Source organism: Macaca thibetana, chromosome 20 (genome assembly GCF_024542745.1).
Source record: "Macaca thibetana thibetana isolate TM-01 chromosome 20, ASM2454274v1, whole genome shotgun sequence".
In the NCBI taxonomy this organism is placed as follows: Eukaryota; Metazoa; Chordata; class Mammalia; order Primates; family Cercopithecidae; genus Macaca; species Macaca thibetana.
In genome coordinates, this window is record NC_065597.1 from 74,623,254 (window position 1) to 74,646,319 (window position 23,066).

Below are 23,066 nucleotides of genomic sequence, written 5' to 3' on the forward strand. Positions count from 1 at the left end.
GGGATGGGAGTGGAGCCTTCATCTTTCCTCCTCCTCTGCTTAGGCTCCAGGCCCCTCAGTCAGCCACGCCTTCCCAGCCCTCCCCTGGGACCCCAGGAGGTGGGGGCACCCCGCTGACCTAAACTCCTGGCCCCCCATAGGTGGCAGGAGCCCATCTGACCCCTCTTGGTCCCTTCCCGATGGACCCACGTGGGCCTGTGGAGCCGGGCACATGGCCTGGCCAGCTCTGGGGGTCTGGGCGCAGGTGGAGGAGGCTGTGGGGGGGGCGCAGGCGGTGGGGTGCCTGGAGGGGGGTGCAGCCGGGTCTACAGCCCTGGCCCGAGGCCCTCCTGACCCTGTAGCCCCAGTCCCCGGGGTCTCGGGGACACCCTTCCATGCCTTTGCACCCGGCCCCTCTCCCAGCCTGAAGACCCCCTGCTTCCCTGTACGGCCGCCATGTCCGGCCGTGTCTGGGGCTGCTCCTCCCGGGTCATCTGAGCCGCCCCGGGCTCCCTTCCTCCCTTCCTTTTGGCCTTGGGAACAATCTGACCTGATTCTCAAAAGGAGTCATCAGACTGTGTTCCGCTTGTGTTTTTATTACCAAGGAATGTACGAACGAGGGAAATATTGTCGCTGACACCCCGGCTCTGTCCTGAGCCTCGTGCAGCTGGGACCCCAGGACGCGTTGTCCTCAGGACGTCTGCGGCTGCCGGGAGCATCTGCAGGGACTGGAGGCTGAGCTTCCTGCGAGACCTCGGCCTCGGTGGTCCGTCTGGCACCGGGTGGCACCGCCTCCCTGTCCTGCGGTAGGGAGTGGGGGTCTGCCCGGGCACCCAGAAGCCGCACTCGGAGGCACAGGGGCTCCCTCCCTGCTTCCCTCTCCCGTCCAACCATCTCCCTGGCTCAGGCTCGTGAGGACAAGACCTCAGGAAGTCCACAGCCTCCAGCCGACGCTGTGACAGGGACGTCCCCAGCACTCGGGGAGGGGGCTCCCTCCCAGCCCTGACTCAGAGTCAGGGACACCAGGCATAGGGGGCAGCTGTCCTCCCTGAAGGAACCTTCCAGAAGCATCTGTCCAGGGAGGCAGGGATTGGACACTGACCCCATCCGCAGGGTCAGACAGGGCCTCAGGGGAGGGCGGTGGTGCAGGATTGCCGGCTGGGCCTGGGATCTGGTCCCCGCCCCTCCCTCCTGGCAGCTCCTGCAGTCGGAGGCTCCTGCTGGCGGGGCCCTTCCCATTACTCCAGCTTCAATTTCCTCGTCTGTGGGGGCCGATGGTGACCACACGGAGCTGTGGGAGGCTGGGGGGACCCACCTCGGCAGGGGTGAGGGCAGGGCTTCAGCCGTCCTGGGCCTGGGGGTGCAGGGTGAAGGTGATCTGTCACCCAGGCAGGGGAGAGGGGAGGGTGTGGGGGCTCCAAGGCAAGGCCGCCCCTGTGGAAAGAAAGGTGGGGGCAGGGAGGGCCCCTTGGACCATAGGTCATGGGCTGGAGGTCGGGGAGGGCGTCCTGGGGGCTGAGGACCCTGAGTTGGGGAGAGTGGCGGGGAGAGTGAACGGGGGAGGCCGGGGGAGCGGGGCGGGGGGCGGGGGCGGGGAAGGGGCCAGGCGCAGTGACCTTGCTCCCTCCGGCACCCTCAGGCCGCTTGCTTGCTGGGTGGAGAGGTAGAGACCACAGCACAGCTCCGAAGGCCCGGCTCCATCAGCTAAGTGGCTCCTGGCCACGTCCCGCTCCCGGGAGGACCTCTGGGGCCTGGGAGCCTGGCGGCCGACTTTCTCTGCATCTATTTTCGGGGCTCTTTGGTCTAAGTGCTGGGTGGATCCCGGCCCCTCCAGGTCCATTTCCAGGCTGGCACTGGTGGTGAGCACATGAGAGCCTGGCCAGGCTCTCCGCCTGCCGCCCACAGACCTGGCGTCCACTCCGATACACGGGGGTTGCCCTCGGGCCTGCTGAGTACGGGGAGTGCGCAGTTCTTGGGAGCGTGAGCCCCTTTCCCACTGTTCCCTCACAGCCTCCAGCAGGAAAGGGGGCTGTCCCCGGGGCGGCCTCCCCACCTGGGCGCTGCCGGGATTCCAGCTGCTCACCCCCGCTGGGGGCCGTCCTGGGCCTGCGGGCAGCTAAGCGACATCTCTGGCTTCTACCCACCAGGCACCAGGAGTGCCTCTTCCCCCACCCCCCGTCGTGACCACTGAGATCCTCTGCAGACACCCCCACATGTCCCTTGTGGGGGCAGAGTCACCCCCAGTTGGCAGTCACTGTTGTAGGGAGAAGGACAAGGTGCGGGGGCCCCCTGCGGCTTGGGAAGCCACAAGAAGGTGCTTGTGGGGACCCCATGTGGGGGTGTGATTGGGGCGTAGGGTCCCCCTGCCGGGTCACACTGCGCATGGGACGACAGTTTTTCCTTTTTATTTTTTTTGAGACAGAGTCTCCCTCTGTCGCCCAGGCTGGAGTGCAGTTGCACGACCTCAGCTTACTGCAGCCTTGACCTCCTGGGCTCAAACTATTCTCCCGCCTCAGCCTCCCGAGTAGCTGGGACCCGGACGTGCACCACCACGGCCGGCTAAAGTTTTTCATTTTAGAAATTTTCTGTACAGATGGGGTCTCCCTATGTTGCCCAGGCAGGTTTCTAATTCCTGGGCTCAAACCGTCCTCTGGCCTCGGCCTCCCACTCTCTTGCCCAGTCATGTGCCTTGGTACAACCCAGCCCTGTTGGGCATCAGGCCCCCCAACACCCCAAGAGAAGGACTCCTTATCTCAGGTCCCCCAGGGACCCCGACTCCACCCCAGCCTGTGGGGGAGTGTGGGTCTCCTCCATGGTTCTGCTGAGCAAGCCTCAGGTGGCCCTAGAACAAGAGGCTGGTGGCAGGAGGACAGAAGCCACAGGGGCTCAGTGCTGCCCACAGCCTGCGATGTGGCGTGGGTCTCCCGGCTTGAGGTCCAGGCACAGAGGGCAGGCATCTGTTAGCAGTCACACACCGTGTGCAGGGGGCAGGGCTTGCCCAGGTACTGGCTCCAGGGCAGCTGTGTGTCCTTGACCGGTGGCCTCCCAGGGGCAGGACCAGGGGCGTGGGGGGGGTGGGGGTGTGACAGTCGGGTGGGAGAACACGCACTCTCTCGGTCCTCAGTGCCTGCTCTGCAAACCACCCCCCAGGCCTTATCTCGCGGCAGCAGCTGATGGGCTCTGCCTGCCCAGAGCATCTTCAGAAGCCAGACTGGAGCCTCTTAACCCCAGACGCGCTAGAGCTCGAAGGCGGCCCCTCCCTGGCGCCTTCGCCAACACGGCCCACAGGTGCTCCGGCCACCCACATGCCAGGGAGTGCCAGAGAACAGAGACCAGGGAATGTAGCCACACCCAGAGGCCAGCCAGGAGGGGCTGGGGGAGGAGGCGTCCATCCTCACCCTCCAGCACTCCAGGGCCTGCTGCCCCCTCAGCAGACCCCGGGACTCTGGCCTTGAGGGTGCAGCTGAGGTCCCCTGAGGTCATGATGCTTGGAGCAGGTGAGACGGAGGCCGACAGAAACCCACCCTGTACCCGGGACCTCCGTGGGGCTCCACAGGGGGCTGGAGTCCCTGCTTCTCCCCGATTGCTCCCTCAGCTCCGCCAGCAAGAGAGACAGGGTGATGGGCACCCCGTCCTGGGATCCTGGAGGCTGTGCCATTGGCTCTGCCTGATGACGGGGTGTGGGGTGGGCAGGACAGTGGTGCTGGGACCTGTCTGTTTCCGTCAGAAACCACATTCCATGCGTGGTGGGTGGCTGGCCTGAGGTCCCGGGTGTGCAGCGGAGGTGGACCAGAGGTGGACACAGACCTACGGGCCACCAGAGCCCACCCAGGGTCCCTGGGGGCCATCCACAGCTGGTAAAGCCGAGGTGTGGGCGGACCCCAGGAAGCAGCCCCCACCCCTGCCCTCAATGGCTCAGGCGTGGGCAGAGCAAACAGGCCCAGCGGGGCTGGGAGGGTGGGGACCCCACGATTCACCGGGATGTGTCGTCCACAGGGAGAGGCGGGCGGAGCTGTGTGTGAAAATGTGAGTAAAGTACATAAATTAGTATCACAAGAATCCGGACGGACAGGGGATACAGGACTGAACTTGGAGGAGGCTCATCAGGGAGGTCGGGGCTCCCCTCTGGGAACAGGATCTCGCCCTCGCCTGGCCCGTGGGACACGCCTCCCCTCGCTAGCCAGCAGCTACTGGGCTCTGACGCTCACTTTGGCCTTCCGCTCCCCAGGGGAAGGGGTGCTGGGGGCCCTGTGTCCGGAGGGCTGGTGAGTGGGGTGAGGCTGGTGCGGTAACGGTGGTAGAGTAGGGGTGGGGGTGGTAGAGTAGGGGTGGGTGGTGAGTGGAGTGGGGGTGGTGAGTGAAGTGGGGGGGGGTGTTGAGGGGGTGGGGGTGGTGGGGGTGAGGGTGGTGTGTGGGGTGAGGGTGGTGAGTGGGGTGGGGTGGTTAGGGGGGAGGGTGGGGGGGGGGAGGGTGGGGGTGGGGGGGGTGGGGGGGGGGACTGGGGGTGGTAGAGTAGGGGTGAGGGTGGTGAGTGGGGTGAGGGTGGTGAGTGGAGTGGGGGTGGTAGAGTAGGGGTGAGGGTGGTGAGTGGAGTGGGGGTGGTGGGAGGGTGGTTAGTAGGGGGGGGGTGGGGGGGGTGGTGAGTGGGGTGAGGGGGGGAATGGGGTGGGGGGGGGGAGGGTGGGGGGGGGGGGGGGGGGGGGGGGTGGTTAGTAGGGGTGAGGGTGGTGAGTGGGGTGAGGGTGGTGGGGGGGGGGGGGGGGGGGGTGGGGGGGGGGGGGGGGGGGGGGGGGGGGGGGGGGGGGGTGGGGGGGGGGGGGGGGGGGGGGGGGGGGGGGGGGGGGGGTGGGGGGGGGGGGGGGGTGAGTGGGGGGGGGGGGGGGGAGGGGGGGGGGGGGGTGAGTGGGGGGGGTGGTGAGTGGGGGGGGTGGTAGAGTAGGGGTGAGGGGGTAGAGTAGGGGTGAGGGTCATGGTGTGGGGGGGGGGTGAGTGGGGGGGTGAGGGGGGGGGTGGTGAGTGGGAGGGGGGGGTGGTAGAGTAGGGGTGAGGGTGGTGAGTGGGTGAGGGTGGTGAGTGGGTGGGGTGGTGAGTGGGGTGGGGGGGGTGAGGGGGTGAGGGGGGTGAGGGGGTGGGGGTAGGGTGAGTGGGGGAGGGTGGTGAGTGGGGTGAGGGTGGTGAGTGGGGTGAGGGTGGTGAGTGGGGGGAGGGTGGTGAGTGGGGTGAGGTGAGGGGCTGGTGGAGGGGGGTGGTAGAGGGTGGTGGGGTGAGGTGGTGGTGAGTGGGGTGAGGGTGGTGAGTGGAGTGGGGGTGGTAGAGTAGGGGTGAGGGTGGGTGAGTGGGGTGAGTGAGGGTGGTGAGTGGAGTGGGGTGGTAGAGTAGGGGTGAGGGTGGTGGTCGGGGTGAGTGGTGGTGAGTGGTGGTGGTAGTAGGGGTGAGGGTGGTGAGTGGGGAGTGGGGTGAGGGTGGTGAGTGGGGTGAGGGTGGTGAGTGGGGTGAGGGTGGTGAGTGGAGGGGTGAGGGTGGTGAGTGGGGTGAGGGTGGTGAGTGGGGTGAGGGTGCTGAGTGGGGTGGGGTGGTGAGTGGGTGGGGAGGGTGGTAGAGTAGGGGTGAGGGTGGTGAGTGGGAGTGGGGTGGTGAGTGGGGTGAGGGTGGTGAGTGGGGTGAGGGTGCTGAGTGGAGTGGGGGTGGTGAGTGGGTGGGGGTGGTGAGTGGGGTGAGGGTGGTGAGTGGGGTGAGGGTGCTGAGTGGGGTGAGGGTGGTGAGTGGAGTGGGGGTGGTAGAGTAGGGGTGAGGGTGGTGAGTGGGGTGAGGGTGGTGAGTGGGTGAGGGGTGGTGAGTGGGGTGAGGGTGGTGAGTGGGGTGAGGGTGGTGAGTGAGTGAGGGGTGGGTGGTGAGTGGGGTGGGTGTGTGAGGGAGTGGGGGTGGTGAGTGGGGGAGGGTGGTGGTGTGGGGGGGGTGGGGTGAGGGGTGGTGAGGGGTGAGGGTGGTGAGTGGGGTGAGGGTGGTGGGGGTGGGGGTGGTAGAGTAGGGGTGAGTAGGTGGTGGTGGGTGAGGGTGGTGAGTGGGGTGAGGGTGGGGTGGGGTGAGGGTGGTGAGTGGAGTGGGGGTGGTAGAGTAGGGGTGAGGGTGGTGAGTGGGGTGAGGGTGCTGAGTGGAGTGGGGGTGGTAGAGTAGGGGTGAGGGTGGTGAGTGGAGTGGGGGTGGTAGAGTAGGGGTGAGGGTGGTGAGTGGGGTGAGGGTGGTGAGTGGGGCTGAGGTCACTCCAGCCTTGGGCACTGGATTTTCTCGGGGGTTCAGTGAGGGTCGGCCCCCTGGGCTGCGTCCACCTTGTCCTGGGGCTGGGTCCCCGGAAGATGCGGCCACAGCGCCTGGAGAGTGACCAGCCCTCGGACAGCTGTGACAGCCCCTGCGGGGGTGTCTGGGTTTGAGGCCGTGCTGCAGACCTGCTGGCTGCTGCGGATCAGGGAGAAACCACCTGGCCTCTTGGAGCTTCAGCTTCCTCATCTGTGTGCCAAGGGGAGGGGCACGTCTTGGAGCCTGGGGACCCCCGGCTCGTGGGCCGCTCGCCTGGCACCCAGTCACCTGGGAGTCGTCCTTGCTGCGGGCTCCGAGCCTCTGGGATGGAGTGGGGCTGGGAGTGTGTCCATCACCTTCACCACATCAGCCTGTCCCTGGCCCTGCTCTGGCAGACGACAAATCTCTGCTAAATTCTCTTTAATTTTGTTCTCTGGGAAATGGTAGGAGGTTTTGGAGATAAAGCCAAGCTGATACGTCGGGGATTTGACGGTTCTCCCAGATACTCCTCAACCAGAAGGGAGATGGTGAGCCCTGGACGCTTCAAGTCGGCCAGGTCGGGCTTCAGAGCCCCCGAAACAGTGCACTGCTCCCCACTTGCCGTGAGGGCTGGTGTCCCCTAGCCGGCCTGGAGAGCATCTGCCGCTGTGGCTGGGACATATGGCCTCCCGGCCACCAGCGGCAGCATGGACAGGAAAGTGAGATGCTTGCACGGGGTCTGGGACCCAGCAGGGCCCCATCAGAAGGCAGGTCCAGGCATAGTACGTGCCTGTGGGGCTGGACGGCATGGGGTGCTGGCTGAGGCTCCACCACCCCCAACCCCCTTCCTGAGGCCCCCCTAGGCCATTCCCCAAGCATGGTGCGTCCCTGCACTTCTAGGAGGCTCCACCCTGGTGCAACCCACTCATCAACACACACCTCTGGGGCGTCCTCCTCCCGTCCCCCGGGGTCTCCAGGCACAGGCTGGTTCGGTGGAGCCGGATGTCCCGGTCAGCCCGGGGAGACGTCACGAGCATCACACCCTGGGCGGCCCCAGCGTTCTCTGCAGGTTCTAGAGGCTGCAGGTCTAAGATCGAGGTCCGGCCAATACTGTTTGCGTCTCCTCCCTCCTGACCTCATCTAACCCTCATCACCCCCGAGGCCCCACCTCCAAGTCCCCTCACACTGGGGTTAGGGCTGCAACCAATGCATTTGGGGGATGCAGCTCAGTCCGCAGCCTGGGACCGGCCTCCACCCGGAAGCACAGACTCTCTTTCCCACCCGGGACAGCCTGGTCCGTGGCTCAGGACCTGCTGGCTGACGCCCGGGTCCGTGGACGGCCCGTGGGAGGGAGTTCTCTCCTGACCTGCTCACGGCCGGGGTCAGCAGGGGTTGCCATTCTTCCCATCCAGCCCGGCCTTCCTGACCTAAGCTGCTCCTCCTGTGGCCGGGTGGGCGGTGGGCACCTGGGGCCAGCCGGGGGTGACACAGTCCCAGGATTTCCCCCCAGTCCGGGGCGCCGGGCCCTGTCTCTGATGAAGACCCAGGCGGGGCCTCCGCTGGTGCTGCTCCCACCCCAGGACGACCAAGGCGTTGCCGACTGCCAGGCCTCTGGCCAGCTTCTGGGGGTCCGTTCCAGGCCGGGCCTCTCTGCTGCTGGGTGCCGGCAGCCTCTGGCTCTCTCGGGCATCAGCTGCAGCGGCGTCCCTCCTCCCCCTGCAACCTCACAAGCAGCTGCTTGAACTCCTCCAGGGCTGGAGGGCTCACCCCTTGCAGGATGCACAGCCTTCAGCCCGTCGCTGTGTAATGAGAGTGCCTGGTGGCCACGCATCCCACCTCCTGGCACAAGCCGTGTCTCCCACTCCGCTCTCAGGGCCTAGTTCCCCCGGGACTGCACCTGACCCGCGGGGGGACACCTGGCCTCTTTCCACTGTTTTCCAGTGATAATTTCACTGCGATGTAGCTTGGTGCAAACGCCTTTTTCCGTCTATTTAAAAAGCTTCCCCCTCATTTGCAGTCATTTCCTAGGGCTGTGTTCGAAGGCTGGAGTTGCCCACTCAGGTGTGGGAACGGGTTACGTCTCTGGAGTGCACACTGCGAAGTTTTTTCTAGAAAGCAGAACCGGCCGGGCATGGTGGCTCGTGCCTGTCATCCCAGCACTTTGCGAGGTCAAAGTGGGCGGATCATGAGGTCAGAAGTTCAAGACCAACCTGGCCAAGATGGTGAAACCCCGTCTCTAGTAAAAATACAAAAGAATAGGCAGGTGTGGTGGCAGGTGCCTGTAATCTCAGCTACTCAGGAGACTGAAACAGAGAATTGCTTGAACCTGGGAGGTAGAGGTTGCAGTGAGCCGAGATCACACCATTGCACTCCAGCCTGGGTGACAGAGCAAGACTCTGTCTCAAAACAAAGACACCAGGAAGGTGGCTCTTGCCCTCTTCACATTGCCGGGGGTCCATTTCCATGTTTTGATGTTTTGAAAGTCACGGTCTTTGAGGCTTTTCAGATGGGTTTTAGCAGGATTTAAAAAATAATGGGCCCAGTGTAGTGGCCGGGAGGGCTCCTTGAGCTGTCATTCCAGGTGGAAGCAAGTGAGGGGGTGCGGCTGGGGGGTCGGAAGAAGCCAGATGGTCCGAGTCTCTGCTCTGCCGTCCCCCATGGCGTCCTGGTACCTTGGCTCGTCTAGGCTGCTTTGGGTGTGCTTGGCGATGGCTGGAGGGGCCAGGCTGCACAGAAGTGATGGGCGCCCCCCCTCCCCACTGGCCACTCTGAGGAAGGGGCCTCAGGCCACTGAGGTGGGCGAGGCCAGACACAGCAGAAGGGGCTTCTCACCCGGCCCACCCTATTCATGCTGCCTGGCGTGGGTCCTGGGGGACAGGACGCGGTGTGGGTCACAGCCATTCCAGGGTGGCCGCTGCGCCAGCCGTGTGTGGAAGGCCCAGGGCGGCCACACCATTATCCAGGGAGGAGTCTGAGGCCCCAGGCGGGCCAGGGTCACTGCCTCGCCAATCAGGATGGGGTTCAAGAGCCTCCTGGGGGCCACCCAGGTGTCCAAGGTGTCTTCTGTGGCCTCCAGCTCGTCCCCCAGTCCAGCCCCAACCGTCCCTGTCACAGGGATGCCGGTCACACAGCCGTCCCCTGACTCCTGGGCTGGCGACTGCCCACGTGGCCTTGGCCCTGCCCTCACCACCTCTGGGCCCCGACCAAGTGCTCTAATGGACACCCTGACCCTGGGGTCTGTGAGGCAGAGGGCCCCACTCTCTGGCTGGCGGACCAGAGAGGTGAGTGTTCTGGGCTGCCTGGAGGAGGGGACACCTGTTCCTGGGGCTGTCCTGGCCCCAGCCCTGCACCCGTCCAAGGGGATGTGTGCAGAGGCCCACGAGGTGGGGTGGGGGACTGTGGGGGGCTTCGGCCACTCTCTGTCCTTCCCTCAGGCCGTGCCCCCTGGCCGGTGCTGCCCCACTCCCAGATACGGAAACAGTCTGGGAGGGGCCGCCTGCCTGGCTACACAGTGGGCATGGCGGACGGCTCTGATGGGGTGTCTCCACCCCCAAACCGGCCAAGGGCTGCGGGGCTCTGTGGCTGTCTCAGACAGGCACTCAGTCAAGTCCTGTCCGTCAGCCTGCAGGGCCGACTGCGGTCACAGGTGAGTCTGTGTCCCATCAGCCTGGGAGCTTAATGCCGCAGCGCCCCCGCCGCACCCCAGGGCACCGGGAGGCAGAGGCTGAGAGGTCACAGAGCCCAGAATTCGCCTCCTTGGCCCAGGTGGTCCCGCCAGTTCCCTGGGTCTGCAGGTTGGGGACAAACACAGGCAGCTCCGCTCGGCTCAGCCCATGGGGAGGTGCCAAGTGAAAGCAGGTTCAAGACAAAATATGGAGCCGGGCGCCCTCCCCCCATGTGGCTCGAGCCTGCAGCCATCTGGGGAAACTGAGTCACAGCGAGGCTCCAGGACGGTCCTCAGGCCACGTCAGTCCTGGAAGGTTTCCTGACCTCCCACCCTTGAAGGGCAGTGACGACGGGCCCAGGCCACCTGCCGCAGGTTCTGGGTCAGTCTGCAGTCCTGGAGCTGCTGTCCCCAAAGCCCACCTTTCAGGAGGAGCCTCCCGTGTGCCCCCGAGTGTGCAGTCAGGGCCAGGGGTAAGGGCTCAATCGGCCAGGGAGGGCATGGTGGGGGCACAGTGGGGGCATGGGGTGGGGGAGGGCATGGCAGGGGCACCGTGGGGGCATGGGGCGGGGGACAGTATGACAGGGGAACAGTGGGGGCATGCGGCGGGGAGGGCACTGTGGGGGCACTGTGGGGGCACTGTGGGGGCATGGGGTGGGGGAGGGCACGGCGGGAGCACAGTGGGGGCATGGGCGGGGAAGGCATGGTGGAGCAACAGTGGGGGCATAGGTGGGGAGGGCATGGTGGGGGCACCGTGGGGGCATGGGTGGGGGAGGGGACAGCAGGGGAACTGTGGGGGCATGGAGCAGGGAGGGCATGGCAACGGCACCGTGGGGGCATGGGATGGGGGAGGGGATGGCAGGGGCACCGTGGGGGCATGGGGCGGGGAGGGCATGGCGGGGGTACTGTGGGGGCATGGGGTGGAGAGGGCATGGCAGGTGCACCATGGGGGTATGGGTGGGGGAGAGGACAGCAGGGGCACTGTGGGGGCATGGAGCAGGGAGGGCATGGCAAGGGCACCGTGGGGGCATGGGATGGGGGAGGGGATGGCAGGGGCACCGTGGGGGCATGGGGCGGGGAGGGCATGGCGGGGGCACCGTGGGGGCATGGGGTGAAGAGGGCATGGCAGGTGCACTGTGGGGGCATGGGGTGGAGGAGGGGACGGCGGGGGCACAGTGGGGGCATGGGGTGGGGGTGCCAGAGGAAGATGGCCTGGGAGGGACGTGGCCCAGGAAGAGCCTGGGCTCCTGTGGCCAGAGCGATGATGGGAGAGGAGGTGGAGGGGGAGGGGGAGGGGGCAGGGACCCAGGGGTCCGTACAGGGGAGGACAGGCCTGGGGTTGCGGGGGTTCCCAGAACAGGGTGGGCCAGGCCGGCCGAGTGGAGCCCAGGAGCTGCTGGCATCTCATGGCCAACACTGCACTCTGCTGGCCGTAGGGGGCATCGCACCTGGGCTGGGGCTCCCGTGGCCCAGGACGGGGTCACGTGGTGTATGGGGCACTCCTTGCCCATCCAGACTCTGCCAGGCAGCCTGGCCCAGGGGTTGGGGGACCTTGGGGGCGGCCTCCACAGCACAGGACTGTGGGGGACCCTGGCTGGGACATGGAAGGAGGAGGGAGGCGGGGCCTGCCTCTGGGGCACTGGTTCCAGGAACAGAGCGGGCAGGGGTCCCAGCAGGAACGGCCTCAGGCTTGGGTCCTCTGGGACTCTGCGTGGGGCTCAGGCTGCCCCAGAGGGTCCTGCAACCTGAGAGCTGCCCAGGGGACGGCCCCTGACCCTCACCTACGGCTGGCCCTGAGGTAGGACATGGACAACAGCTGGGGCTGCCCAGGTCACAGCAGAGCGCAGGGCTGGGTGGCACAGGTTCCGGCCCAGCCTGGGGGTCTGAGGGGCTAGAGCCCAGCCATGCCCCTGACCTGCAGCCTCCTAGCCTGGCAGCACCTCTGGGCTCTGCTAACAGGGGCCTCCCGGGACTGGGTCGGAGCTGCCTCCTGAAGCAGGCACTCGGGTCCAGCCTGCGGTGGGGAGGGGCCACAGCACAGCCCCCCAACCGCAGGCGAAACTTGCACAAGGAGACTGGAAGGCGGGGCTGGTCGGACAAGTTGGGGGCTGCAGCATGGAGGGGCTCTGCGCGCTCCCAGCCTGAGCAGGAGGGGCGGGTCCCCCTCCACAGCCTCCCAGGGGAGGGGGCCCCGCCTGCCTACCCCGCCCCACCCCTGCCTATGCTCGCACCTTACCCACCGGGCGTGCTCTGCGAAACGGCTTCTCCCGGCCCAGCCGGAGGCCATGGACCCCGAGGCCACCCGTGCAGCTGTCTGCTCGGGGATGGGCAAGCGAGCCAGACCCCAGCGCGCACCCAGCTCACCCGCGGGGCGGCCCGAGCAGGACGGGGCGGGGCGGGGTCAGCCCCAGGCAACGGCGAGACCGCATTTCCGCGCGCAGCCGGCAGAGGGCGAGCGCCCACCGCCCACGACAGCGCCGCCAACTCGGGGCCAGGGAGGGGGCCGGGAAGGGGGCGGAGCCTGGGAGGGTCTGTAGGGGCGACAGGGGCTGGGGGAGAGGTCTGGGGGACGGTGAGTGCCAGGGGAGGGGGCCCTGGGGGGAAGGCGGGGCCTAGGAGGGTCTGCAGGGGGAAGCAGGGGCTGGGGGAGGGGGTCTGGGGGATGGCGAGTGCTGGGGGGGGTCTGTGGAGGGAGGTGGGGGGCTGGGTGGAGGGGGCCTGGGGGTGCGGTGGAGGCTGGGGGAGGGGGCTGGGGGGAGGCGGGGCGCTGGGGGCGGCTGGAGCGTGGGGACTGTGGGGGATTTGGATACCACAGGGAGGCAGGGCATGGGGGCACGAGGGTGGGCGGTGGGGGGCCATGGAGGGCAAAGGGCCACGGGGGCCATAGGGTCAAGGAAGGCACAGGGGGTGCGTGGGTCTGTAAGGGGCACAGGGCGAGGGCAAGGGCGGGGCGCGGGGGTGCAAGACCTGGGGGTGCCAAGGGCCAGGAGCCGTTGCAGTGCCTCCGTGTCCCAGGCCCGGCCAAGTTCTGGCAGGAGGACCTGGGTGGACAGTGTCTGGGCCTGCGGCTTCACCTAGAGGTCGTGCGGCACCAGGTGCAGCATCACTTGCTTCAGGTGGGGCACCCTAAACTCCCAGACCCCTGAGGCAGGCCGCCACTCTGCCCCCTCACGACCTGGCCTGGGACCCCAGCACCTCCCATCCCCTGGCCGCCCACCCCGAGGGACCCCAGAAGCAGAGGCCCCACCTCTCTGGGCTCCCCTTCCAAGGACATGAAACCAGGTGACATTGGGTGTGGCCAGCTGGTGTTCCACCCCAACGGAGCAGCGGGGCGTGGGGTGTGGGGGAGGACGGGGCAGGAAGAGGTTTAGGGAGCATGGGCCGTCCGCCGTGGTTGTCCCCAGCCATCCTGGCCCAGTCACAGGGCTCTGACTCTGGGGTCTCAGTGTGGCCTCGGCTACTTGAGTCCCCTGAGTCCTTATTTATTTATTTATTTATTTTGAGACGGAGTCTCGCTCTGTCACCCAGGCTGGAGTGCAGTGGCGCGATCTCGGCTCACTGCAAGCTCCGCCTCCCGGGTTCACGCCATTCTCCTGCCTCAACCTCCTGAGTAGCTGGGACTACAGGCGCCCGCCACCTCGCCCGGCTAGTTTTTTGTATTTTTTAGTAGAGACGGGGTTTCACCGTGTTAGCCAGGATGGTCTCGATCTCCTGACCTCGTGATCCGCCCGTCTCGGCCTCCCAAAGTGCTGGGATTACAGGCGTGAGCCACCGCCCCCGGCCTTCCCCTGAGTCCTTGAGCAGGGTTGGGGTCGTGAGGGCTGGGGACTCTTGGGCCGGAGCTTGGGGCTGTGCTGACTCTCCGGACCCCGCTGGGTGCCCCGGGAGGGCTGGGTGGCCATGCACGACACCCCTTCATCTGCACCTCCTCTGGGCCCTGGACAGGACCGGCCTCTGGACACAGCCCCAGGGGCCAGGTACCTCTGGCTGGGGTTCCAGTGACCGAGCTGGTGCAGGAGAACAGCGCTGGCCTGGCCTGGCCCACACGCTGGGGCGTGGGGACGCTGCCACCCTACTTGCCCCGGGTGTAGGCCCATGGCACTGTGCTGCCTGCAGACGCTTCGGGAAATCACAGACCAGGGGCTCTTTTTGGTGGACTTCCCTTAGAGTCCTTCATGGGGTCTTGCCAGGACCTCCTGCTGCCGCGGTCTTAGCCTGGGAGTCTTGGGTCCTGTCCCTCCCAGACTGGAAAGTGCCTGCTGCTCCCCTCTGTAGCCCCGCCCATGGCCCGCACCCCCAGGCTGGGAACAAGGTGGAGGGGCTGCACGCGTCCCTGATGGCGCTGCTGGAGAAGCTTCTAGAAGCGGAGCAGTCGCTGGGCAACCTGGAGCACATGCAGGAGCCTGGAGAAAGACATTGCTGTCAAGACCAGCAGCCTCTACGTCGGCCGCCAGGCGTGCACAGCTACTGCGCCGCTACCCCACCGTCCTGCAGCTGCCTGGAGGCCAGTAAGCGGCTGGCACCGTGCAGGCACCATCCTGCATTTTCTGTCCCGTCTCCCAAATAAAGAGCATGTTAGCTTTCTGCACAGGGCGCGTGCGCCAGTGGAGGGGCGCACAGCAAGGGGCTTTCTCTGTGCCCCTTCCACTGAGGAATTGAGGAATTCCTCAATTCCTCTGCCCAACTGGCCCCTCCCAGAGGGGCAGACCCTGACCCTGAAAGGTGGGCCCAGAAGCTTCCAGAACCTTCTCTCCAGCACAGGCTGTTCCAGAGAAAATGTCACCTCCCGTCACCGTGGAAGCCATGCCGTTCGTTAGGAGCCGCCGGTCACCACGGCGACAACCGGGGCCCGGCTCTCATTCTTTGGGGCCATTAAAATTCACTCTGGGTGCTGTTGCCACGGGGTCTTGGCAGCCAGGAGCAGAGAAGAGGCCCCGGCGTGGACCCTCACCCGGGGGGCTGCAGGCAGCTCATGTCCTGTGCACACAGCCCCTCAAAGCTGCTCAAGGGCACCAGACGGTCTGGGGCGGTGACCTCCGGGGGGGATGAGGAACCGCCTCTCTGCAGTCCCCCTGGCACGGGGGGGCCTGGAGCCAGGCAGAAGCTGGTGAACTCAAAGGCCCCTGAGCCTGGGTAGGGGCTTCACTCCCTGCCGCCTGGGACACACCACGGCCAGGGAGGGGTAGGGTGTGGTGAGTGGCGGCTGCAGAGCCCCATGCCTGCTGCAGGACGGGTGGCCTGGCACTGCCCCATCCTGCATCCAGGGCTCTGGGTGGAGCTCAGACCCGGTGCCAGCCTCCGTGGGTGTAAGGTCCCTGTGCCGTGCCCGCTCCAGCCCCACAGGGAGCTGCTGGCTGCTGTCGCCTCCCACGTGGCGGCTCGTCACGCGTTCTCGGCCAGTGGCCATTAAGAGGCTTGGGAGATAATGGTCCCTCCACGCCGGCCCCGCACTCCGGCCTCATTATCGCCCAGGCCCAGGCAGCGCTCAGGCCTGTCAGGTCCTCGTCAGGCTGAGACCCCCCTGTCCCCTCCGGGAGGGGGTGGCTTATGGGGAGCCTAGGGCTGGGGGAAGGGGAAGACTGGAAGGAGTCTCCGAGGCCGGCTGGTGGCACCAGGCTGGGAACACAGAGCCAGGAGCTGTTCTGAGCACGAGGCGGGTCCCAACTTTGTGCCTCACGTGCACTTTACAGCTGGGGAGACAGCCCAGGGGTCCCTGCGCCTGCGCCCACTGTGCTCCCACGCCAGGGCCAGGCTGGTGACTGCAGCCTGATGATGGGCGCGACTCCCGGGCTGGAGAGGGGCCAACACCCCCGCCCCCAATTTCCTGACCTCCCCACTCCCACACGCGCAGGGAGGCTGCAGACTACCGGACTGGGGCACGCAGGGGCCGCCCACTTTGTGTTGAAAAAGGAACCCCAGACTTTCGCAGTCGAACGGTAAAATCCTGAACCCCATGGATAGAGCCCTCTCCGTTTTCTGGGTGCTCCCCAAACGCCTTCCTTTAGAAGACTGGCCACCCCTCTCGGGGGCCGAGTGAGCCCCTGCATCCAGGAGGCCCCAGTCTGCACAGCAGGGAGCTGAAGGCTGGGAGCGGGGGTCTTGCTGAGACCCCTCCCCTGGCACCCCCACCTGCACCTCACTGGCACAAGCGCCTGCAGCACGGAGAGGGGGCGGCCCTCCTGGGACACTGCTGGGTGTCTGTGGGGGGCGGGCCCCAGGGCGCCCAGCGGCAGCCGCTCCCCCGTCGCCACGGCAATGCCGCGGTCGTGCCTGGCCAGGGCTATTTCTGTCCAGGAGACATGCTGTCCTGCCCCACTGAGTCACCCTCCTCACTCCCTGCCCACCCCACTCAGGCCCGGCCTGCAGCTTCTGTGCCACAGTGGTTCGGGCATCGGCCCCGCCAGCCGCCTGCCCAGACGGACTCTCCCCAGGCCGGGTCATCCCAGGCCACCCGAACCTGAAGGACCCCAAGGCACCCTTCCCGGGCCGTTCACCCAGCCCTCAACCTCCTTCCACCCCACCCTGTGCTTGGGGAGGCTCCGGCACCTGCCCCCAACAAGGGGGACTGTCAGGAACACCCATCTGCTTTTGGGGGGCAGTTCTGCTGGTGTCGGGGGGCTCCAAGGGGACAGGGAGGGGACTCAGGTTCTCTGTGTCTGGGCCTCAGGGATGCTCTGGACACTTCTGAGCTCCAGGGGTGTCCATTTCACGGGCGTGGAGGCTAAGCTCAGACCCAGGCTGCGGTGGAGTGTTGGCGTCTGCCCATCTTTCTCCACCAGCCCCAGGAGCCCCGCTCTGTCCCACTGGGACGCACCTGCAGAGCTGTGTTCTCGCCACCCGGGTCACAGCTACGCAGAGCCGGCTCGGTGGGCTGCAGGCACCATAGTCACAGGGTCTCAGGTCTTCACACCCCATCTGTGCAGCCACAGCCAACAGGGTGAAGATGGCTGTCCCCAGAGGGGGCTGCTGGGCCTGGTGGGTGCGGCTGCCAAGGGTGAGCTGTCACCGCCCAGGCCCAGCTGGAGGGGGAGCCTGGAACCGGCCACAGTTGGTGCAGCCCCCACCACAGCCCTCCCCAGCCACTGCTGCCCGCAGCCTGGCACACGAACCCCCACAGGTGGGACCCCTTGGTCTCCCCTCGCCTCCTGTCCTCCTTTCCTCCTTGGTCTTTAGCATGGGGGTGCTGAGGGTGAGGCCAGGCTGAGGGGCTGCGGAGAGAGCGGGACCCCAGGCCGCACACGAATCTGCCAAGGGGACTGAGCCAGCTCGGGGCCCCTCCCCGCCTGCAGTCTGCTTTCAAAGGCTGCCACAATTCTCCTGCCACATCCAGCGCCTCCCGCAACAGGGACCGGCTTGTGGAGGAAGGACCCGTGGGGAATGGCCGCGTGTCTGTGTCCAGAGGCCCAGGGTCGGAGCAGGACGCGGCCAGGGTGCTGTGTGGCTTGGCCTGGGGCCTGTAGAGAATGGAGCCCCCGCCCGCTGAGGCCTGGGAGGCCTAGGAGTCATTCCCGCAAGTGGTCCGGCCCAGTTCCTTATCCGCCGAGAGGCAGGGCTGGTGCGGGGCCTCCCCAGGGGTGTCATGAGGGACTGAAGAGACCCCATGGAGCCTGGGCAGACTGCGCTCCTGGGCTCCGTCCAGCCTGGCCTGCCCGCCAGCAGCATGAGGGCTGTGTGTCACTGGGGGGCCTGGTGGCCAGGAGGGCCCCGTGCAGCATGGAGGCCTTGGTCTGGGCCCAAACACTGGCCTTGGCCCACAGCCCCCTTGCCAGGCCCGCCCAACCGCAGCTTCCACCTCCCTGCTTCTCCTCAGGGCGCCGCACCCCAGGCGGGCAGCAAGCTTGGTTTCCTGATGGAGGAGAGCCGCGTGCCCACGGCACCATCCCGCGACCCAGCTGGCCGAGACGCCGGGCCCCAGCCCCACTCACGGGCATGAGGCTGGGGGGAGGACCCTGGGGCCGCGAAGCAGGCTTCACAGTGGACGTGGGGCCCTGCCAGCCTCCTGTCCGGAGCCCGGCGGAGCTGGCCTCTCAGCCTGTTGGTCTTGGACGGCCCAGAGGAAGCCACAGGCGCCCGGGCGGGCATGAAAGGGCTCTTTGACGGCTGGGTTGCTGGGACAGTAACGCAGATGGCCGACCAGGCAGGGAGCATCCCTGAATCCCTGAGACGGTAACAGGGGGCACGGGGCCTGGGGTGGTCGTGGGGGTCTTCACAGCCGCCCTGGGCAAGCCGGGCTCCCCCTGAATCCCAGCGGAGCGGGATCCAGCTCCGATTGTCTGCCAGGCAGGGCCAGGGGCTGGGACGGCCGGGAACTCTGTGGGGGCTCCTGCAGGCCTCCGTCCGTGGACACACCCACTCCTGCCAGGCTCCCTCCACTGGAGGAGTCCAGGGGGGTCTTGTGGTGTCCAGTGGGGCCAGGGGGTGAGTCAGGGTCTGCTGAGCTTGCAGGGAGGCAGGCAGAGGGGGTCTCAACAGCCAGAGACTTTCCACCCACCTGGAATGACCCACTGCAAGAGGAAGGACCTTGCCCTGTGCTGCAATCCCAGAGGGCTTCCTGAAGGAGGCAGCCTAGATCTTTGTCCAGCAGAGCCCATCTTCAGGGAAGATTGAGGACCCCGACCTGGTGCACCTCCCCTAGCAGAAGATACTCCTGGCCAAGCCTCCAGATGTGGCTGTGAGGGGAGTGGGGTAGGCAAGGCCCACCTGGCAGGGGGCGAAACTGAGACCGGCTTGTTGGGGCAGCTGCTGGTAGAGTCGGGAGGGGGTCCACCTTGCTCATGGGGACCCAGGCTGGCTCTGGCTCCCCCTCAGCACCAAGGTAGGACCATCCTTGCCTAGTCTGGGGGAGGCAGAGGGGTGGCCTCCCAAGGCCCCTGCAGGCCCTGCCCTGAGGGCTCTGGACGAGAGGCTCTCTGGGCCCGGCTGAGACTGTGCCTCCGTGCACTGTGCAGGGCCCCCCGCTCCAGGCCAGCTTTGGGGGGCCTTTCCCTGGAGCAGGCCAGCCGCCATGCCCCAGGGCTCTGCCCAGTCAGAGGGTGGGGCCTTGGGTGGCCACCCGCTCCTGAGTTTAGAGGGCTGTCTCAGAGACTCTGTGTCCCATAACGGCTTCTCCTCCATCTGCTGGGTGTGGGGGCCCCAGGTTTGGGGACCAGGACTCCCCGACTCCAGGTGTGCAGGGGGCCTGGTGCAGCCCAGAGTGCAGCAGCCCCTGAGCCCCGGCCTTGGCCTCACCCACTGGGCCAGGACCGTCCACATCCAGGCAGAAGCTCCCGCTTCCACCAGCTGTATTCCCAATGGGGGCAGGGTGGGGCTGGGCCGCCGTAGGGTCTGGGGGCTCCAGCTGGGGCACCTCCTTCTAAGTCCCTCCCCTCTTCCCTCTCCCCCAGCCCTGGCCGAGATGGCAGCTCCCACCCTGCTGCTCCTGGCACTGCTGCTGCCCGCGGGGGCCTGGCCTGGGCTGCCGAGGAGGCCCTGTGTGCACTGCTGCCACCCGGCCTGGCCCCCCGGACCCTATGCCCGGGTGAGTGACGGGGACCCGTGGAGGAGCCTGCCTCGTGTGTGGCCCACCATAGACATTGAAATCCTCAAAGGTGAGGCCCGTGGGTGCCGCCTGCATGCTCCCCCACCAGGACCCGAGTCCACAGGGAGTGGGAGGGGACGTGGGGCTCGGGAGGAGGGCGGGAGGGGACGCTGAGCCCCAGTCTCTGTCCTGGCAGCACTCCCTGCCCAGGGACCCCTGGGCTCCCCCCTCAAGCAGGAAGAAGCCGCTGGCTTGGGAAGGGGCCCACGATCCAAAGTGGGGTGAGAGGACCCTGGGGAGGGACCAGGGTTCCTGAGATCCCCAAAGTAGCAGCCCCTTGGGAAGGGAGACTGGGCGGCCCGCTTGCTCTGAGACCCCTTGACAAGGCTGCGCTGTCCCGAAGGCTGGACAGCAGGCCGCACTAAGGTTAGACTTGGGTAGGAACTTCCCAGCCTTCTCATTCTTTAACACCCAACCCAGACCGTAGCTGGCCCTGACCACCCATGTCCCCACCCTCCCAGTGGGGACGGCCTTGTCACAGGCCTTGGTCCAGCCACACCTGTGGAGAATGGCTTCACCCCATCTTACAGAAGTGGACACGGAGGCTGGGACAGGGGCCGTCACCTGCAAAGACTGTGTCCTTACAGTGACCCTTGAGCCCCAGCCTGGGTGCCTGGAATCGGGGAGGCCTGCCCAGCCCGGCCCGACCCGCGGCTTCCGCTTGTTCCCCGCAGGTGAGAAGGGCGAGGCCGGCGTCCGAGGTCGTGCCGGCAGGAGCGGAAAGGAGGGGCCGCCGGGCGCCCGGGGCCTGCAGGGTCGGAAAGGCCAGAAGGGGCAGGTGGGGCCGCCGGGAGCCCCGTGCCAGCGCGCCTACGCGGCCTTCTCTGTGGGCCGGCGCGAGGGCCTGCACAGCTCCGACGACTTCCAGGCGGTGCCCTTCGACACGGAGCTGGTGAACCTGGACGGCGCCTTCGACCTGGCCGCGGGTCGTTTTCTCTGCACGGTGCCCGGCGTCTACTTCCTCAGCCTCAACGTGCACACCTGGAACTACAAGGAGACCTACCTGCACATCATGCTGAACCGGCGGCCCGCGGCCGTGCTCTACGCGCAGCCCAGCGAGCGCAGCGTCATGCAGGCCCAGAGCCTGATGCTGCTGCTGGCCGCGGGCGACGCCGTCTGGGTGCGCATGTTCCAGCGCGAGCAGGACAACGCGGTCTACGGCGAGCGCGGAGACCTCTACATCACCTTCAGTGGCCACCTGGTCAAGCCGGCCGCCGAGCTGTAGCCGGGAGAGGGGCCCGCAGCTGAGCCCCGCAGCCTGTGTGCTGGGGGCGTGGGGGGCAGCAGAGCTTCAGCGCCGACTGTGTGCAGGGATTGGTTGAGCGCCCACTGTGTGCAGGGATTGGTTGAGCGCCCACTGTGTGCAGGGATTGACAATTGAGCACCGACTGTGTGCAGGGATTGGTTGAGCGCCCACTGTGCAGTGATTGAGCGCCGACTGTGTACAGTGATTGGTTGAGCCCCGACTGTGCAGTGATTGAGTGCCGACTGTGTGCAGGGATTGATTGAGCGCCCACTGTGTGCAGGGATTGGTTGAGCGCCCACTGTGTGCAGGGATTGACAATTGAGCACCGACTGTGTGCAGGGATTGGTTGAGCGCCCACTGTGCAGTGATTGAGCGCCGACTGTGTACAGTGGTTGAGCCCCGACTGTGCAGTGATTGAGTGCCGACTGTGTGCAGGGATTGGTTGAGCGCCGACTGTGTGCAGGGATTGGTTGAGCGCCCACTGTGTGCTGTGATTGGTTGAGCGCCGACTGTGTGCAGGGATTGGTTGAGCGCCGACTGTGTGCAGGGACTGGGCTATGTGGAGTGCTGGGTGTGGTGGGAGCAAGTCTGACCCGCACCTGCCCTCACAGGGGCTGGCACACAGGAAGCCACGTGGACGGAGGCCTGTGGTGCTGAGTGTGGGGTGGGTGGGGCCGGGTGGTGGAGAGAGCCAGGTGCCTCCTTGGGAGTCCGGTTGCTCACCCAGGTACTCGCCCTCACGGCTGAGGGGCCATTCTGCTTATAAAAGCTGTGCCAGGCACCCCTGCTGTGGAGATATTCATTCGACTTTGGGTATTTGCCAAGCACCTGACAGGTGTGGCTGGACCCGGGGGAGGCCAAAAGCGTCGAAGGAAGACGGTAACTTCCAGGCAGTGTTAGGGGCACCCAGCACTCACAGTGGCTGGGCGGGTGGGGCTGGCCTGGCAGAGGCTTGTCCTTGGCGGGAAACACGTGGCTGAGCGCAGGGGGGCCTGTTTTGGGGGCTCACAGGTCCCCAGTCTGTCTGAATGGGTGGGGGCTGGAGGAAGATTGGACCCTGATGGGCACCAGAGCTGGGGGGAACCTCAGACCCCCACGGAGTCGCCTCATGCTTAGACAGGGATGAAAGTCGGGTCCACATGGCCTGGCTGCAGTTGTGGGGGCAGAGAGGGCCCTGTTTGGGAGTGTGGGTGGGTCGGTCCCTCCAGGCAAGAGTCTGGCTCAGCTATGGTCACTGGAAGCCTCCGTTACCCTCAGCAGCTGGAACAGCTGCGGCCGCTCCCGGAAGCTCTCCCGGCCACGTGCTCACTTGTCTCTGGAACCACCTCAACCCGGCCTGGGCCTCCCTCCCCTCTTCCTAGCCCCTCTAGCCCGGCCGTCCACCCACTACCTCCTCCTCCTTGGTGTGCTATCTGTGGCGGCGTGGCCACTGGGCCTTGGCAGCAACAGCGTCAGGAGTCACCGGGCTCAGCCATGCTTCCTGGAACCCTCACAAGGCCGTCCATAAAGCATCCCCAGGTGGGGGCAGGAGAGCCCCCACAGAGGCACCAAGAGTGGGCTCGTGGGGGTCGGAACAGATGCAGGGTCCCAGGTGCCCCCACGGCCCCTTGATCTTTGTCCACCCTGGGACGTCCAGACCCATGGAGTGCCCAGCTCGCCCGTCCCCCTCTTCAGGACCTTCCCTGCCCCCACGCCCTCCCCATAGGGGCCCCCACTAGTCTTGACCAATTTCTGAGCAGCTAGGTCCACAGCCTGCCCCGGGAGGGTCTGTGAGGGGACAGTCCCCCACATCAGGGTGCACCCTGCAGGGTGGGGCCAGCTGAGGAGAGAGGTAGGAGGGCAGGGGCTGCAGCCACTAGGGCAGGGGGACCTTGTCTGTCCATCTGGCGGCACCCCCTGGCTGGGAGGAAGCAGCCGGGAACAGTGACCCTCCCTGTCACCGCGGCACCCCAGCCTGCGACTGCTCAGTCGTCCCCACTACCTGCCACTGGACCAGGCCTGGGGGCAACCAGCAGTGGGGGTCGAGTGGAGGAACCGGGGGAGGAGGGGCGAGGGTGGCAGGAGATGGGGGTGGGGGCCGTCTCCCACCACAGCCGCCGTTTTAGTGTGAAGACTCTGGACCTTCCAGGCCCACCCTCGGGAAATGCCATCCTCTCCTTACAGACAGATGTCTGCCTGTGGGGACCCTGGGAGCCCCAGCTGGCGCCCGCCTCTCCACCTCGCCTCACTCCTGTCCTGGGACAGAGGGTGCCCTGCCGTCGGGAGGGATGCACCGAGGCCCGGCCAGAGTCTGCAGAACCCACGTGTGTGTGTGCTGGGAGCCACTC

General features: G+C 66.6%; 3 protein-coding genes across 3 annotated transcripts in view; 2 read left to right on the forward strand and 1 right to left on the reverse strand.

The window, feature by feature from the left end:
• Positions 1–23,066, reverse strand: part of UBE2I (ubiquitin conjugating enzyme E2 I) — a 395,011-nt gene that overhangs the window by 223,342 nt on the left and 148,603 nt on the right. The window lies entirely within an intron of this gene.
• Positions 9,611–23,066, forward strand: part of RPUSD1 (RNA pseudouridine synthase domain containing 1) — a 296,072-nt gene continuing 282,616 nt past the window's right edge. The window contains exon 1 of the mRNA XM_050774726.1: positions 9,611–9,614. The gene's annotated coding sequence lies outside the window, so the exon portion shown is untranslated. The remainder of the gene's footprint in view (positions 9,615–23,066) is intronic.
• On the forward strand, positions 19,311–20,718 carry C1QTNF8 (C1q and TNF related 8). Its single transcript, XM_050774754.1, has 2 exons — positions 19,311–19,503; positions 20,168–20,718. Exons 1-2 carry the CDS (start codon positions 19,311–19,313, stop codon positions 20,716–20,718), a joined length of 744 nt encoding a protein of 247 aa, XP_050630711.1.